This window comes from Pistacia vera, unplaced genomic scaffold, assembly GCF_008641045.1.
Source record: "Pistacia vera cultivar Batoury unplaced genomic scaffold, PisVer_v2 Contig722, whole genome shotgun sequence".
Classification (NCBI taxonomy): Eukaryota; Viridiplantae; Streptophyta; class Magnoliopsida; order Sapindales; family Anacardiaceae; genus Pistacia; species Pistacia vera.
Genome location: NW_022196582.1, coordinates 270,261 through 287,914, shown reverse-complemented (window position 1 = coordinate 287,914; position 17,654 = coordinate 270,261). Strand labels below are relative to the sequence as shown.

The following is a 17,654-nucleotide window of genomic DNA, read 5'->3' as shown; positions in this document are numbered from 1 at the left end:
TCGAGATAACCCATTGATTAAATCCAGTCAGCAGAGACTTGTCGAGAAGATATATCTGGATGAGTATCAGGAGAAATGTCTGGAAACTGAGATGTCTGCTTTGCAGAGGTATTTGGTGCATGCATGTACTGTTGTCGCCTAGATTTATGAAGATAGTAATTACGAGATTACTGAAGCTCTTCTTCCTGCATAATATCTGGTTGTGAGTTTAGATACCACTATTCTGGATAATCAAAAGCCTACTAAAATATATTAGTAGGGTGGCAATAGATGATTTCTATTTATAAAATATGATGGGCTTAAAATAGTCAATCTGGGCTGAAAATCTATTAATGGGTATCTTTAGTTCTTTATAAAGAGGCTTCTAGTAAGTGAATTTTATAAAGAAATAAGCAAAAGCAGTTGCAGCACGCCCATCGTGTTCACCGTGTGAATGTATGAAATCCATGTGTATGTACAAACTTATCAAAGGACAAAAATAAATTAAAAACGTGAACTTGTTATGGAACATTCTAAAGGAATCGTCATAATTCTAATTTCTTACCGTTTGGTGTTAGTTGTCTGACAATTATTATTATTTGTTGAAATTACTGTAAAAATATAAATATTTAAAATAATATTATTCAAATTTTTTTAATATAAACCTCAAGCGGCTGGTTTGGTGGTCTACAAGGTTTGCTCCCTTTATTAACTTTTTGGTTCAAACCACTTTAGAGCCATTTACTATATTTGTAGTTCACCTTGAATATTGGACTTGTAAGGTGTTTAATGAGTCTTAGAGATTAATTGAGGTATGTTCAAGCTAGACTAGGGTGTTCAATGAATTCTAAAGATTAATTAAGATGTGTGTAAACTGGGTCCAACATTCCTGGTTATCAAAAAAAAATTCTTTTAATATAATTAAACTCTAATACCTCCTACAAATCTATGTTGGGTTGAAAAGAGACACTGCCTGGTGTTGAACATGCTAACAGCCAAACAAAGCAAGCCCATTTAGGTAATTTCAGTTCCTACAGGCCACAGCAAGTCCACTATATAACAAGTGCCACCCAAAGACACTCCCATCACTCGAAAATTTAACAAAGCTCGTCGAAACACAGAAGCTCAAAGTCAGCAAAAATGGCAACTCAACAATTGGTGGCAGACAACAAACAAGGAGCCGAGGTCCACCACGGCGCCGCTCTCTGTAAGCAGAAGTGTCACGAGCTTCTCGCCGAATTCAACCTTCCCAAAGGCCTTCTCCCACTCGACAACCTCACCGAGATGGGCTATAACCGCGCCACCGGTTTCATGTGGGTCAAGCAAAACCAACGTTACGAGCACAAGTTCAAAGCCATCAATCGCACCGTTTCCTACGACACCGAAGTGTCGGCGTATATTGAGAACCGTCGGATGCGTAAAGTTACGGGAGTGAAAGTTAAGGAGCTTCTGATGTGGGTGAGGCTTGTCGAGATGTATATTGACGATCCTAATTCCGGCAAAGTAACGTTCTCCAGTGCCGCCGGGCTTTCCAAGACCTTCCCGATCTCTGCGTTCGAGCTGGAGGAGAAGGACCAAAAGGAACAAAAGTGAAACTGTTGGAGTCATTTCAAAATTTTAATAAGTTATGTTGCGGTCTGGGTTAATTTCTGTCAGTTTTATTTTAATTTATACTCTCTGGCTTCAAGAAGTATAAATAAGCAACTTTATTTCTGTTTCAGGTAATAATAAAATAGAAACTTCCAAAGTTTTTCTATTTTAATTTATCAAATTTATTATAATTTGTGTTTCTTTTATTGTTATTATCAGTTTTTTTTTTTTTTTTTCTTCTAAATTTTAAGTACTATAATGAATATTCAATGGTATTTGACTAGATGATTAAATTTTTTATACATTATCTTTTTCTTTTTTATAAAATGATAATAAAAATTAAAAAGATGTAGATTGAACATCGGAGGCATTATAATCAATCAATGATTTTTATTGTGGCATGAAATAGTAGTATAGAATTAGGAATTAATTTTTTAATATATTTTTTAATTTACGCATCAATCATCACCAAGTAAAATCGATAGAGATTAAGGACAATTCTATTATATTTTTTTGTCTGGTTGTATGTCTAGTTATATAACTCAGTTGTAAGCATAATCTTATTCAAATATTTGTGGTATTGGAGTGAACAAATAAGGGAGAGAAGCAGTAGGGAACTACATATTGATTGGCTAGGACTTCAAACATGATGGCGGAATCGCATAATAGTCGGGTGGGAGTTCAAAGATGCTATAGGTGTTGATCTACTTATCGGATTTTACAGTGGTGGAGTTATGAGATTTAGTCGTATAGATTCAATTGTAGTTATAAGATTCACCAACAGGGTTTTGATGTTGGCGGTGTCAAGCAACTTCATCCAAAAAGTGGTGGGCATAGAGACAGAGATGGGCGCGGGTTAGGGTCGGGGAATGGGTTCCCCCCGCACCCGATCCCTTGGGGAAGCACTCATACCTAAGTTTGGGGTTTGGGGGAATCCCCATTCTCATTCTCAACTGGGTTGTAATCCCCACAAGGATTTCCCCCTTATAACGGGGATTAATCTCCTTTGATCATTTTTTTATATAAATTATCCAAATACTCAAAATAAATAAATAAATAAAATAAAAACTAGAAAAGCACTAATTAGTTTATATGTTAAGTTAAACATAGTCTTGCATAGAAAATCATTAATAGTCATATTTATATAGCCATAAGAATAAATTAAAACAAATATAATAAACACTTCTTCAACTGCACATTTCACATACGCCTAAAAGGAAGAAAAATGCTATCCTTACTTATTCTTTTTACTCACTTTCTCTTACTCACTTTGTTAAAATAAAATATGGTACCCGTACTATACATATAGTACCCATATTATGCTGTATATTTATAAAAGTGAATAAGAGCAGTGAGTAAAAGGAGTGGGTAAGGGTAGCATTACTCTAAAATGAATTAATGGTTAGAGGCAAAAAAATATTAAATTGATATATATATCCATTTTCGCACTCAAACTCTCAAAATGCTATAGTGCTGATTTATATAACATGTTATGTCATCTTTATATTATTTTATTATCTATATAAAGTCATATCAATAATTTTTTTTTTTTAAAAGAAAGATATATTATACTAGTTAAAAAAAATATGACCAATCATAATTCATAAAAGATAATATTGTCATTTTTATGAGATAAAGACAATTTATTCGAATAAAAATATTTGATCACATATTAAAGGCAATATGAATAGTGATTTTAATAGACATATTTTTGCGTCTATATATAATCTATTTCAATAAAGTAAACATGTAATCAAGCACTTTAAATATTAAAATAAATTAGACCATTTGATTACATGAACCAAATTAATCAATGACTATAGACTATAGTTTATTTACAAATATTTTAAGGATAGAATTGAGTTTTTATTTACATATAAAGTTTATACTATAAACTATAGCCTCCACTTAAATAAAAGCTAATTATGTATGAAAAATATGTCAATTAAAGAGATTAATTGTTTAATTGTAACAAACCAATTATATATATATATATATATTTTAATTGTCTTCTTTAAACTAGTTTTTTATTAATTTTTTTTTAATCAATTTAGACGATTACCGGTTATATATTATTTTCAATTAATTATAAATGTGTTTAATATTAATCAATCCCTTCCAAAAAGCAAATAATTTAATAAATTTTGACGTTGGACAATTTGGAGTTTTGGACTTATAATTGCATACATCTAAGATTAAGAGTTCGAATTTCTATGTAACACCAAACTTAGTCTTACATTTAAGATTAAGAATTCCAATTTTTATTAGATTATGTTAATATGTTAATAGTTTATATTTAATTTACAAATTATTAAATTAAAATTTATAGTGACATAATATATTTTATTTGTGTTTGAGAATAAATTAATATGATTCATTATAGGCTATAATTCATTAATTCATTCCATTAATAATAATAAAAATAATAAAACTTCACATAATGGAAATATTATTCCATTATTGAAGATTTCAATAGTGATTAATTTTATAATATTCAATAAATATATCAAAAGTTAATAATTTAATGACTTTCTTCTTAAATTGCATAATTATGATGATTATATTTGGCACTAATCTGTTAATTAGAGAGGGGTATAAAACTGAGATTATTTTGAACTAGATGCAAAGCCCGCGCGTTGCGTGTGAATGTTTATTATTATTATTTTTTTACATTGTTATTGGTTTTTTTGTGTTTTAAATATATATTTTCTATATTGAAGTTCGTTTTATATTGAATTGATAACTAAAAAATCAATAAATAAAATATCTATAAATTTAACTCAAAGTCTATATCATCATGATTCTTCTCAAATATGTCACTATTTGACATTTGCAAGACTACAGCCAAAGTTTAAAATTTTGTCAAGAAAAGCAAAAAAATTTGCAAGATAACCCACTGGGCATTATTGATAAGTCTATAAATCAATCAGAGAAAGAGAAACCTTGTTGAAAAATGTGAACTTTTAAGCAAGAGACTTGCATAGCCAAAGGAAAAAAATGAGTTTGATTGTTAAGAAGAGAAAATGAATTATTTTTATTATTATTATTTTAGAAATAAAAAAATAAGAATGTTGAGAAGAGAACTCACATAGAAAACAACAACTCCAACAATATAATTTGAAGGCAACTTAATTGAAGCATTAAATAAGCAATGAAGATAAAGGTCTTGTGACACATATCCATTTGCTACAATTAAAATTGACCACCACATATAGCAAAAAAGGCATTTGATGATAGCATCCTAAAGAAAGACGATAATTGTAAAACCCACAAAACCCACAAATCAAACAACAAAAGCAATCCAAAAATCAACAAAAAGAGATAGAACAAATACAATTAAAACTATATATAAATATTTGTTTTCCTTTATCACCACTAAAATTGAATTTGTTTTATGTGTGTGATAATAAAATAAATGGTTCAACAATAAGTCTATAGTCATTCAAATTCATCGTATAATATATCAAGTTAAAGCCCTATCTTTCTAGTTTTCAATGATTCAAACCGCTCATCAATTCGATTTTTATTGAGCAAGTTATGACTAATTTATTACTGTCTGTTCAGTGGAAATCGAGAAATAGGGGAAACTAGAATGTGTGTGATGATAAAAGGAATGGTTCAATAGTAGGGTTAAAGTTATCCAAATTAAGCATATAATATATTAAATTAAAGACATGGCTGTCTAGTTTCTAAATATTCAAACCTCTCATCAATTGGGTTTTTATTGAGCAAGTTATGGTCAATTTACTATTAATTGTTCAGTGGAAACCGAAATGTGTGTGATAATAAAAGGAATGGTTTGCCGGTGGGGCTACAATTATCCAAATTAAGTGTATAATATATCCAATTAAAGTCATGTATGTCTAGTTTCTAAAGATTTAAACCTTTCATCAATTGGATTTTTATTGAGAAAGTTATGGTCAATTTACTACTAATTGTTTAGTGAAAACTGAAATGTGATGATAAAAGGAATAGTTCGATAATGAGGCTACAGTTATCCAAATTAAGTGTATAATATATCAAATTAAAGCCTATCTGTCTAGTTTCTAAATAGTCAAACCTCTCATCAATTGGATTTTTATTGAAAAATTTATTGTCAATTTACTACTTATTGTTCAGTGGAAACATAAACGTGTATGATGATAAAATGAACGGTTTACCAAAGCTACATGGTTCAGCATCAAACATCACTTGATATTTGTTAAATAAATTAAATTAGTTATATTTAGCAACAACCCCTTTTCATAATATATGTATGTAACATAAAAAGATATCGACAAAAAGAGATAGAACGATTACAATTAAAACTACATATCAATATTTGTTTTCCTTTAAGGATGATAATGATGGTTTGACATGTTACAAATGGTTTACTAAAGTTACATGGCTTAACAACAAACATTAGATGATATTTGTGATACAAATAAAATTTGTTATATTCAACAATAACCTGTTTTCATGATATATGTATGTAACATAAAAAAATATCAACAAAAAGAGATAGAACAAATACAATTAAAATTACATATCAATATTTGTTTTCCTTTGTCATCACTAAAATTGAATTGGTTTTATGTGTGTGATGATAAAATAAATGGTTTGGCAGCAAGTCTATAGTTATCCAAATTCATCGTATAATATATCAAATTAAAGCTGTATCCTTCTAGTTTCCAAAGATTTAAACCGCTCATCAATTTGATTTTTATTGAGCAAGTTATGATTAATTTACTACTGACTGTTCAATAGAAACTGAAATGTGTGTGATGATAAAAGGAATGGTTTGGCAGTGGGGCACAATTATCCAAATTAAGCGTATAATATATCAAATTAAAGATCTATCTGTCTAGTTTTCAAAGATTCAAGCTGCTCATCAATTGGATTTTTATTGAGCAAGTTCTAGCTAATTTACTACTGACTGTTCAGTGGAAATCGAGAAATAGAGGAAACTAAAATGTGTGTGATGATAAAAAAAATGGTTTCGGTAGTGGAGCTATAGTAATCCAAATTAAACGTATAATATATTAATTTAAAGCATTGTATATCTAGTTTCTAAATATTCAAACTTCTCATCAATTAGATTTTTATTGAGCAAGTTATAATTAATTTACTATTGATTGTTCAATAGAAATAAAAATGTATGTGATGATAAAAAGAATGGTTCAACAGTGGGGTTACAGTTATCCAAATTAAGCGTATAATATATCAAATTAAAGCATTATTTATCTAGTTTCTAAAGATACAATCCTCTCATCAATTGGATTTTTATTAAGTTATGGTCAATTTACTACTGATTGTTCAGTGGAAACTCAAATATATGCGATGATAAAATGAATGGTTTACTTAACCCAAATTTAAGGGATTATCATATCAAGACTGATAAGAAATATTTCAAATAACACATATTAATTGGAAAATGGAATCAACCGAAATTAATTCATTTAACATATATACTCGCATATTAGCAGGACATAAACAATTAATCATTCATATAACAAATTAAAATACACGAATGTTTTTACAAAAAACATATTCAACACAAATGAACTATTTCTACTAATATAAATATAACCCTAGTTAGTAAATTCGCGTTTTATACGCAAATTATACGCCCAACCATATAATTAATGTATAAAACGCGAATTCCCGTATTCTATAAGCACAGCCGAATTATACGCGAATTATATGCTTTAGCCGTATAATTCGCGTATAATTCCCGTATAATTCGATCGTATTTTTAAAAATAAAATTTTATTATTTACTGAGCCAAAACGACGTCGTTTTAGGTGAAATTTGATCAAAACGACGTCGTTTTATGCTCAGTCTCTTAAGCGCGATGCCAGTCTCTTTTTGGCGCCTTTTCTTCTCTTTTCTGCGCCCGCTTCCTTTCTCTTTCTTTCTTTTGGCGCCCTCTTCTTTCTTCTTCTCTTTTTTTGTGCCCTGTTTCTCTCTTCTTCTCTTTTTTGGCGTCTCTACCTCTCTTCCTCTTCAACTATTCTTCAACAAACACCACTGTTCGTCTTATCTTCTTCTTCTTCAACTTAAAAGACAAATAAAATTATTTGTTTTATTTAATAATTGGTCACTTCTATAATATTTGTAATAATAAACTAAAATATTATAATTAAAAAAGATATAAATCATACACCTATAAAGAAAAATAGAGAATAATTAATTCAATGATCATAAAAAATACTAAAATCAGGATTAATATTATCGTATTTTTCAAAATGTATTATTGACAATATACCGTATTAAACCCGTATATACCTGTACCGTATTTTTCCCGTATCTGAATTTTAAGGGCGAATTTTTATAAACGTATTTTTCACCGTTTGCCGTATCATTCCCGTAAAATTCGTGTACCCTTTTTTTACCGTACCCGTATTTACTAACTATGGATATAACACATACTCACAGTTCGGCTCACAATATGATCATCCTCGATTTGATCTTAATAAAGTATATGAACATTTCCTTGAAAACAAACATAACAAAATTTAATCGATCTTCATATTAAGATTGTTAAGGAACAATTATTCATTCGTATAACAACTGTTACCTAAAAGTGAAATCAACAAAAGTTAATTAATCTTCATATTATAATTGTTAAGGACTACACTTACCGTTCGGCAGGACTAACACAATTAATCATTCAAATAAATTAACCGAACAAAAACAATCATTCAATCAAATAATAACTGTTAAAATAGTTAGGAGATATACTTATAGTTTTGTATTAAAATATTTAGAAGATATACTTATAGTTCAAAAGAACAAATCAAAATAACAACTCATTTGACAATGTCAATCGGACATCCTGTCTTTATTCCATGGCAATTCATGAATCTTTGACCTGTAAACAACAAAAAAAATCTAAATAAATAAAAAATCATCGATTAACAAAATCATGAAGAAACAAATGTATTATTGACACAAAGTAACATGACATATAAACAATTAACAAAAGACTAGATGTATTGTTGACACCAATTAACATATTGCGATAATACACAACTGAACATATGTCCCTTTTATAACCCCTTATTTAGACCTTTTGAATGCCAACGCAATTAAATATGAAGAAATGTTTGTAATGTCTATACAATGCACCTATGTAATTATTAGTAGCAATCTTAAACAGATAGGGGTGGGATAATCTGGTTAGCCGAACCGGATTATCAAACCGAACCGATTTCGATTAAAAACCGAATGTAAACCGAATCGAATTTTTGGTTCGGTTACCGGTTAACCGGTTTTCAAATTATCCTTTAATCCTTAAAATTTTTCAATGTTTCATTTAAGTCCCTAAATTCAAATATTTATTATTTTATATATAATTTCGTACTATGTTTCTCTTTTATTTTATATTATTGTTGTATTCTTTGTATGAAAAATACATTAAATTACTTATTTGCAGATACTGAATCCAGAATATGAAATATAAAGAATTCAATTACATATTACTGAATAGTCAATATTCATTAATAAACTCAAATACATAACATAAAATTACAAAGTAAAAAAACTTAATATAACATAAATCATCTTCATCCCACGAAGTGTAGAGATTTCAATTTTCAGATTTAGAGGCGGAGAAAGACGAACTGTGAGGAGAAATAGAGTGAGGAGTAAAAAAAAAAAATTTTGCTTTTATATTTAGGGTAAAACTAGTTTTTGGTTAACCGATTTGAAATTTTTTTTCAAACCGAACCGGTTTTTCAGTTTTTTGAATTTCACAAACCAAACCGGTTTGTAAAAAAAGCTAATTTTCGGTTCGGTTTTTGGATTATTTATCCTACCCCTATAGACAGATGTCTTTAAACCATAATTATTAATAGCAATCCAATGCACCTGTATACTTGTTATTAATGCACATCCAACGCATCAAAATGGTTACAGCTTCATACCCGAAGTTCATGGGGAATCTCAAAAACACCCCCTCCCCCCCCTCCCCCCCCCCCCCCCCCCCCCCCCCCCGGGGTGGGTCAAATGCCCATCTCTACAAGTATGGGAAACCCCAAACTCAAGTACGGGTATAGGAGCCGACCCGAATAGGTAGAGAAAATTGCAGTGGTTTCGATGAGAATTGTGTGTGTGTGTGGTGTGTTTTTTTTAATAATAAAATAATAATTTTAATGAGTTAATTATATTGTCACCTTGAGTTTAGGCAAAAGTATTTTTTTTTTCAATTTCAGAAAATTAATTCTGGTATAAATAAAAAAGACATTTTAAAGAAAGGGTTGATAATTTTGGTCAAAGAAATGACCATTTTTACATTAAATAATCATACCAATACCAAATCTACCAATAATTTAAACCAAAGTTTTATTTTCAAACTTGCATGCACTATTTATTGAAAAGAAATTTGAAGGGTTTCATTTCTATTTCTCTGTCTTTTTATCTTCATAAATGTATTTTATTTACTATTTTTTTGAAAATACAAAATCATTTTTTTTTCCATTTACAACTAAAAACTAATAAACAAGGAAAAACAACTTTTTATTGATTTCTTTCTTCCTTTCATCATTCATTTGTCAATGCCGTTAATTTTCTTAATATTAAGGTTAATTTAATTTCTGTTATGAAATTATTAATAATTTCTCCGTATGATAATTTTTTTTTTTCTTTATCTTTGTTTTCATAACATTTTTAGATAATATTACTAAACCTATGACAATACAAATTTAACTTTGATTTTCTTTGCATATATTCGATCAAAACTAAGAATAAATTCATTGAGAAATTTAACAATTAAAGATAAGTCATTATTTTGTGATTGTAAATCGGGTAGTTTTAATGTATAATCAAACGGTTTGTTAAGGTTATTATAATACAAAATTTTAATAATATGAATACATTAGAAATTTTTTAATTTTTTTATCATCAAAAGTAAAATCACACTCATCCTCTAAGTCCTTTTCCATATATCCAATAAGGTCACATATTCAGATTATTAAAATTAAATGTTTAAATGTCATCAAATACTCATAAACCATTAATTAAAAAAAAAAAAATCTTAAACAAAACAGCAACAACAACAATAATAATCAAATTCAAAGATCAATTTTGCAAATATAATATTATCAGTAAATAAATATAACAATTGTGACATTGGGAGGTGAGCTTTAAGGGCATATAAAAAGTGAGTAATTCTACATATATCTCAAATTTGCATTCTAACTCCTGCATCCTAAGAGGTGTCATATTACTTTTCAGAACCATATCTTATACTATATGTCACATAATGGACAAGACAATCATGATTACAACCACATCATTTGATATATATCTATAAAATATAAAGTATTATTAATGCACAATTCCTATGCAAAGGTTACTATCCCAAATGTACATAAGTTCACATACAGATAAAAGAATAATGCCACAAGGATGTGCTAGACAAGAGTACATCATCAACACACCAAGTTCTATGATAAGGAGGTGGAGTGTGTGTTAGCCGATCGCGTCGTTCGACAAAAGGGCCATCCTCCAAGTCGGGAATCATTCGACTAATCCAATGGTTGAGCTGAGAATAACATTACCCCAACCCTATAGCATTTACCTAAATTGTTGCAAACTACTGCATGCGCAATAATGTTCAATAACTAATTACCCTAATTACCTGATGTGCAAGCTGGGTAGATGGGTCTCATCCGTTTTCGCCTAATATTTTGTTGTATCCTCCAATAATACAATAGCCCTTTTATTATATTTCAACTTCTCAACCTCCTTGTTCATGCATGATGCATGTAGTAATAAACTACCCCCTGTTGCCCCTTTATGAGATTTAGGCTGAAAAACAGAAGAGTGACATATAATCAGCGAAATTTACAAATCACACTAAACAATAACTTCATGCCTAACAACTACAAATGATGACTATAAATAGATCATATCTCCCTCTTCTTATTGATATCAGCTTTCCATATTTCCCAAGGATTACCCTCTAGAAAAGCAGTTGAATGTTTAATGATGACTTCTCAACTAATTGAGAATCACAGAGATGCAGCTGAGATTTACCATGGTGAAGCTCTTTGCAAGCAAAAAATTTGTGAACTGCTTGAGGAACTATGTCTTCCCAAAGGCCTCTTTCCGACAGAAATAGTGGAATTTGGCTGTAACAGATCCTCTGGATTTGCTTGGGCCAAGCATAAGAAGCAGGTGCAGCACAAATTTAAGAGCATTAACAAGAATGTCTCCTATGACATTGAAGTTGCAGCATATTTTGAGAAACGTCGCCTGAGAAATGTAACTGGCGTCAAGAGTAAGGAGCTGTTACTTTGGCCTTGGATCACCATCTCTAGTATATTCATTGAAGATCCTTCTTCAGGCAAGATCACGTTTCAGGTCTCCAATGGCATGTCTCGTATGTTACCCACTTCAGCGTTTGAGCTGGAAGAGAATAAGGTTCTTGGCCAGGAGAACTAAATCCTGACATATGCAGCCAAGCGTCACAAGAAAATAAATTTAACATAAAAATTGACATGGTTTTTAGCCGAGACTGAAACTCCTAGCAGTTTGTTAGCTAAAGTATTTGTAAGAAATTTGAAAAAAAAGAAAAAGAAAAAGAGAGAGAGAGAGAGAAGGAATTGTCATGTTAAGACTTAAGACCAGTTGTATTTACCCAGATTTAATAAGATTAAAAAAAATCTGGTATTTTACTTTATTTAACAGCACCAATAAAGCATCAAGGAATTAAAACCCAACCTGGTTGATTCAATTTGGGCATAAGTTTACAGACATGACATCTTTTTACTTCTTAAAGCAATAAGTATATAGACTCTATAGAGTATATCTTTTCTTGTGTTGCCATATCCAATATTATCTTCCAAAATCTTAAACCATCCATTAGACGGGAGTATGAGGAAATTTAGTGATTTCAAATGCTGCATAAGAACTGTTCATTATATTTCGGGAACAATATAAGATGTAACAATCTAAACCTGCAATAACTTATCCGACAATCAGATTATATGCATTGGAGGAAGTTGGAGTTAGAAGCTGAGCTTAGATTATTCTAAACATTCAACCTGGAAATGAAAAATTAAAGACAACAAAAATACCGTGAGCACTGATCTATTGCGAAAGATATAGAATACAGTGATGAAAATTCCAATACATAAATAGGATATCAAAAGTGAATCAACTGCCTACCCTAATGAACAAATCAAAATTCTGACAAATCATTGTGTGAGATGATGGGTAAAATTCAGAAGGCTTGACAGGTTGTGTCCTTCCAACACCAGGCTTACCCAGGTAATCAATTTGGTTATGGAGGGTTCAACTTATTTTCTGAAAAACATTTTTTTATAAGAATAACATACAATTTAAAGATGTCACTTCCACTTTTACTAGTTTTAAAATCTGAAATGTGTTGATATAGAATTAAAAAAAGAAAAAAAAATTCTTAAAGTATAGAAAAAAAAAAAAAAATGATCATTTTCAGATTTTTCACTAAATTATAAGATGTGTTTTAAAAGGTACCTCTTGAAAATTTCAACCAAATACATTTTAAACTCTTTTATATCCTTATTTTTAAAAAGTACAAATTGTATCCAAATTCCAAACCAAATGGGACGAATTAAAAACACATTGAGTTATAAAACATGTCATCGAGAACACTGAAGCCAAGAAGTAAAAGGTATTAATGTTTATACAAGAAGATACCTAGTTAAGGATATTAAGTTTATACAAGAAGATACCTAGTTAAGGATATTTGAAGCAATCTCCATAGAACTCAGAGAGCTTGAATTCCATCTTCATGCTCTCTCTTGGAAGAAAACTTTCAGCTCCTAATGAATGTCAATTCTCTTCTGGTTTCCTAGTCCAAACCCTCAGACATGACTGTTATCTTAGAGAAATGAGCATGTCAATTTCATGGTAGCAAGTGTGGAAACACATTAATTTACATTGAAATTTATGTGTGAACGAGTAGAAACTTATTAGAGAATTTTTATCAAATCACATAAAACTTAAACCAGGCTCCTTTTGTTAGCTCCATCTGAATGTCAATTTGTTTTTTTCTGTGTCTGATTATCACCTCAGGCATAAAAATCTCATCCCAGAGAGTCTTCAAGTTGATTTGTAATATCTGCAGAACATTGTGGAGAATTTATTATCCACCATCATCAATCCTGCCACTTCTAAGCTTTAGCAACTAATGGATGAATGATTATCTCAAAATTCTCTTCTGGTCTGGCAGTCTCCCACATCAACACCTTCATTGCAACTGAGCAGATGTCACAGTCTTCATTCCATAAGCCAAATGCTCAACACTGTTATTTGGCTATCTATTAAGATAGTATTCCTGTCAGGAGAATGGCCAACTCCTATCAGGTTGATTATCCATAGTTTGACTCCAAAATCAATCAGTCCTCAATGAATTCAAAGTGCCCCTTCTATTTTTTCTGAATCATCTTTTGATACTTTGCCATCACTAGACTGATATCTCCAGACTCCAAGTGTCTTATAATCCCAGACAATCTCAGATATCTGATCTTGAGGCAAGCTCAGGCCTTACATTTTATTGACTTATGCAAGTCACAAAAGAATTTTGGGTCTTGTAGTCTGATATACCGTGCAATATCCGCTCATGATCCGGGATCCAGTTCCTAGGAAATGGTGTGTAATCGCATGAGGAATCAATGACATGTGTGAGAACTGAACACCTTCAATTGCATCAACAAGTCCTATCCTCAAAAGATCAGAATACTCAGGCGCAGAATTGTTAGTGCTCTCCCTCAGAGGATGGCAAGATCACGAGAAGCTATCTTGTAAACTTTGGCACGAGACTTCAGTCTATACCTTGCATAAAGTTAGCCAAGAAACTACGAATTACATAAGCACAAAACCCAACAATTTTCTTTCTATTATCAGCATACCGGTACCAATCAGCCATTGTTTAAGAAACTTATTCATCTGTGAATTACTATGAGCTTGACTTGAGTAAAGCAAGGATTACAAGGCAATGGCTCAGATCCTTATCACCCTTGACAAACTGAAGTGACCTAAATCGGCGAATACATTGCTGCAAACTGCAGTAACCGAAAGCAAAGTTCCTACACCCTTCTCGCTCACAATTTTACCTCCATTCCCTGTGTACCTAAGTGTAGGGTGTATCACTCTCCTGCAAATTATATGATCAAGAACGAATTCCCCTAGTTTATTGTCAATCTCTAGTTTTGTATTATCCAACCTTATTCCAAATTTTCTCTCACAGAACTCAATATTTCCTTCCTGATTCCACAGCATCCTCTCTGGGCCCTCGAATACCAATCAGAAAATGACCCCCATATAATATAATCCATTTTCCTTGTCTTCTCCTCCACTCGATGGAACAAACTCCGGCCAAGCGGGGTTATGACACCATCATTTATCGAATCTTTCCATATTGAATCAAGCTTATTAGGCTGAAAAAAACTCAAGTATTTTCTCCTCCATCATTTGATCCAATTCATTAAGACACACATTAGAAGTAAAGGACTCAAATCCCACAATGACAATAAGACGGTACCTTAGCAGCTCCTCTGGCGCAAAATAAAAAACGTTCGTAACCAATAAGGGTTGGTTTTGGCTCATGTCTTCAAATCTTCTTCTTCGTAGCACCCTTTTTCTTCTTCTTCTTTTCCTTATGCAAATCTTCATTACCATCATCACTCCGAATCCGATACTTACCCGATTCTTTAAGTCCCAATTTGACTAAATTCAAGATTTTCTATATCTCACAGCCTTTTCAACACAACTTAAAAACATCAGATGGAACATAGCAAGAAGTTCAGTTAATCACCTCTCAAAAACCACAAGTAACCAGCAAAGTACCCCTAATAGTTCTTATAACCGTATGAGCATTTCTTCCTGGCCGAAACGCGTGAGATTTCCCGAAAATCGGGGCTCAAAAACCGGTTCAAGCACCATAAGCAAGACCTCTGAACCACCCGGTCCTGAAAACACGGCTCGTCTGACTCAAGAATCGCTTTAAGTTTCGTTTTCGAGACGGGTTTCGTAAACGGGGCGTCGTTTGGATTCCGGATGAGTTGGTGAGTTTTGTCGTGCCATTTGAAGGATGAGCGAAGTACGGATCGTTGGAGAGAGAGGAGAGAGTGGATAGTCTGGGAGTGAATGGCATTACGAGGAGGGAACGTGCCGGTCACGTGAGCGAAGCTCGTTGGTAAGCGAGAAGCCAGAGATCGAATTTGGAGAGGAAGCCTGAGAGGTTTGGAAAGGAAAAAGAGGGTGGTGAAGAGAAATTTGACCCAGACAGAAAGAAGAATTTCGATTGGGTCTTGCTTGAGGAGAGTGTAGGGATCTTGTAGGTGTTTGGTGTGGGTTTTGTATTGGGGTTGGATTTGGTGAGTGGAGAGGAAGCAAAAGAGCGAGAGAGAGCTACGGAAAAAAGGGAGGGAAGGTGTTTGATAATTGGTCTCAACGACATTTTGCCGGTTAAGTGATTCATCATAGGGTCATTCGAATGTGTTTTTGGCGAAAATTGGTGAGCGTGAAACGCAACATGGATTTTGAATCTACTGATAAGACCGTGAGTTTGTTCGTTCTGTACGATTGCTCCATCAATTGGATTATGGGGCGTCGGTGGAGAGCCCACATGCGAGCATGAAAGTGAGGCTGGATTAAAGAATAAGTCTGAATTTTTCAGGCCTGGATTTATTCTAATTCTTATTTGAAAGTTACAGGTCAAGCCTTCTCATGCCCAATCAAATTAAATTGCCCCAACCATCGGAATAAGTTGGCTTTATTTGACGTAAGTCATTTTAAACTATTATATCCTCCCAATAAGCAAATTAACCTTTATAAAATGAAAATGAACAGATTTTTTATATTTCTTTTCTACTTTTTTATTTTTATATGAGAGATTAAGAGCTAGTAACTGTCTAATGAAAGTCTGGCTCTCACATTTTTATAAAATTTTGACATAATTTTTAAATCATTATGTTGTGCAGATCTTTTGGACAACCAGATTCGTGTCACTTGTCCTTACGCCATGCTAAGATCTGACGATTACCAACCCATGTGTCGCCCCCACAGCAAATGACATCAGTAAGCTCATCAATACTAAGCTGGGTGTTGAGACTTAAGTATGGGAGGTCTGACTCATATCCGAATACAGTGGGATTAGCATGTAATCCATCTTTTAACAACCACTCCCAACCACTGTCAGAATGAGTGTATAGAAAAGAGATGTCACCTTCGTTTTGGGAGATCAATTATTCACACAAGAAATTTACTTGTTTTTTCTTTTGTTACTTTGTGTGTAAACAAATACAAAACAATAATATAGCAGTGGACGTAGGCTGATTCTTATCGGTCGAATCACTTTAAAAATCGTCTATGTTCTCTTATCGCCTCTTTACTAATCTATTCCTAAGCTAATTATTCTTAATCATGAACACATCTTGACAATCCCTCAAGGTCGACTAGACATCTCTAGTTGTTGCGTTTTTGCCAACAACACATAGAGATGCATTGAATTGGTATTTATCTAAATGGTTTTATCATTTCTAACATATATGGGTAATAAATGCAAATAACATTCAATCTTAGACATTTAAATTATTTTGACCCAACCTCTTAAAACTTACCCTTCTTGGTCCACCTTTATCTACTATATGCATGTAAATATGATTTCCACGTAAAATTTGTTTCTTTTCCACCCTTGAAAGATTATTCATATAGTATTATTTTTGTATTGACTAAAGAGGGCTACTACCTTATGACATAGACCTATTTATGATTCGTGTAAACAGATTACAAGAAGGGTAGCTATCTCGTTTCATAAATTCTACAACATTGCATGCAATGGAGTACACGCTACGAAAATATGTGCGTAATACATGAAACAAGAGCCCTGCAAACGATGCAATTTCACATGCTTAATGACCAATTTTTTCGCCCCAAGTCTCCTGCAAGTCAATCGATCATCACCACATACAGCTCCATTGAACAAGCCAATTAAAGAAAGCTTTTTATTAAAGATGTCAAAGAAACAAACATCTCTATGCATATCTCTCCATCGTGTCTGCCCTTTAATTAATAATGCATTGAACTTAGATTTTTAAAAGTAAATAATCATC

The 17,654-nt window shown here is 31.9% G+C and overlaps 2 protein-coding genes and 1 pseudogene across 2 annotated transcripts; 2 read left to right on the top strand and 1 right to left on the bottom strand.

Annotated features, from left to right (window-relative positions):
* The first annotated feature begins 1,119 nt into the window (after window positions 1–1,119).
* On the top strand, window positions 1,120–1,572 carry LOC116114747. Its single transcript, XM_031400882.1, has one exon. The coding sequence runs from the start codon at window positions 1,120–1,122 to the stop codon at window positions 1,570–1,572; it is 453 nt and encodes a 150-aa protein (XP_031256742.1).
* Window positions 1,573–11,541: 9,969 nt separating this feature from the next.
* LOC116114746 lies at window positions 11,542–11,997 on the top strand. The gene has a single exon (XM_031400881.1). It carries the CDS (start codon window positions 11,542–11,544, stop codon window positions 11,995–11,997), a length of 456 nt encoding a protein of 151 aa, XP_031256741.1.
* Window positions 11,998–13,953: 1,956 nt separating this feature from the next.
* On the bottom strand, window positions 13,954–16,000 carry LOC116114773 (annotated as a pseudogene).
* Window positions 16,001–17,654: the final 1,654 nt, after the last annotated feature.

Excerpts from the sequence above, each read along its gene's own strand:
- LOC116114747 (XM_031400882.1), top strand. The coding sequence starts at position 1,120 with ATGGCAACTCAACAATTGGTGGCAGACAACAAACAAGGAGCCGAGGTC.
- LOC116114746 (XM_031400881.1), top strand. The coding sequence starts at position 11,542 with ATGACTTCTCAACTAATTGAGAATCACAGAGATGCAGCTGAGATTTAC.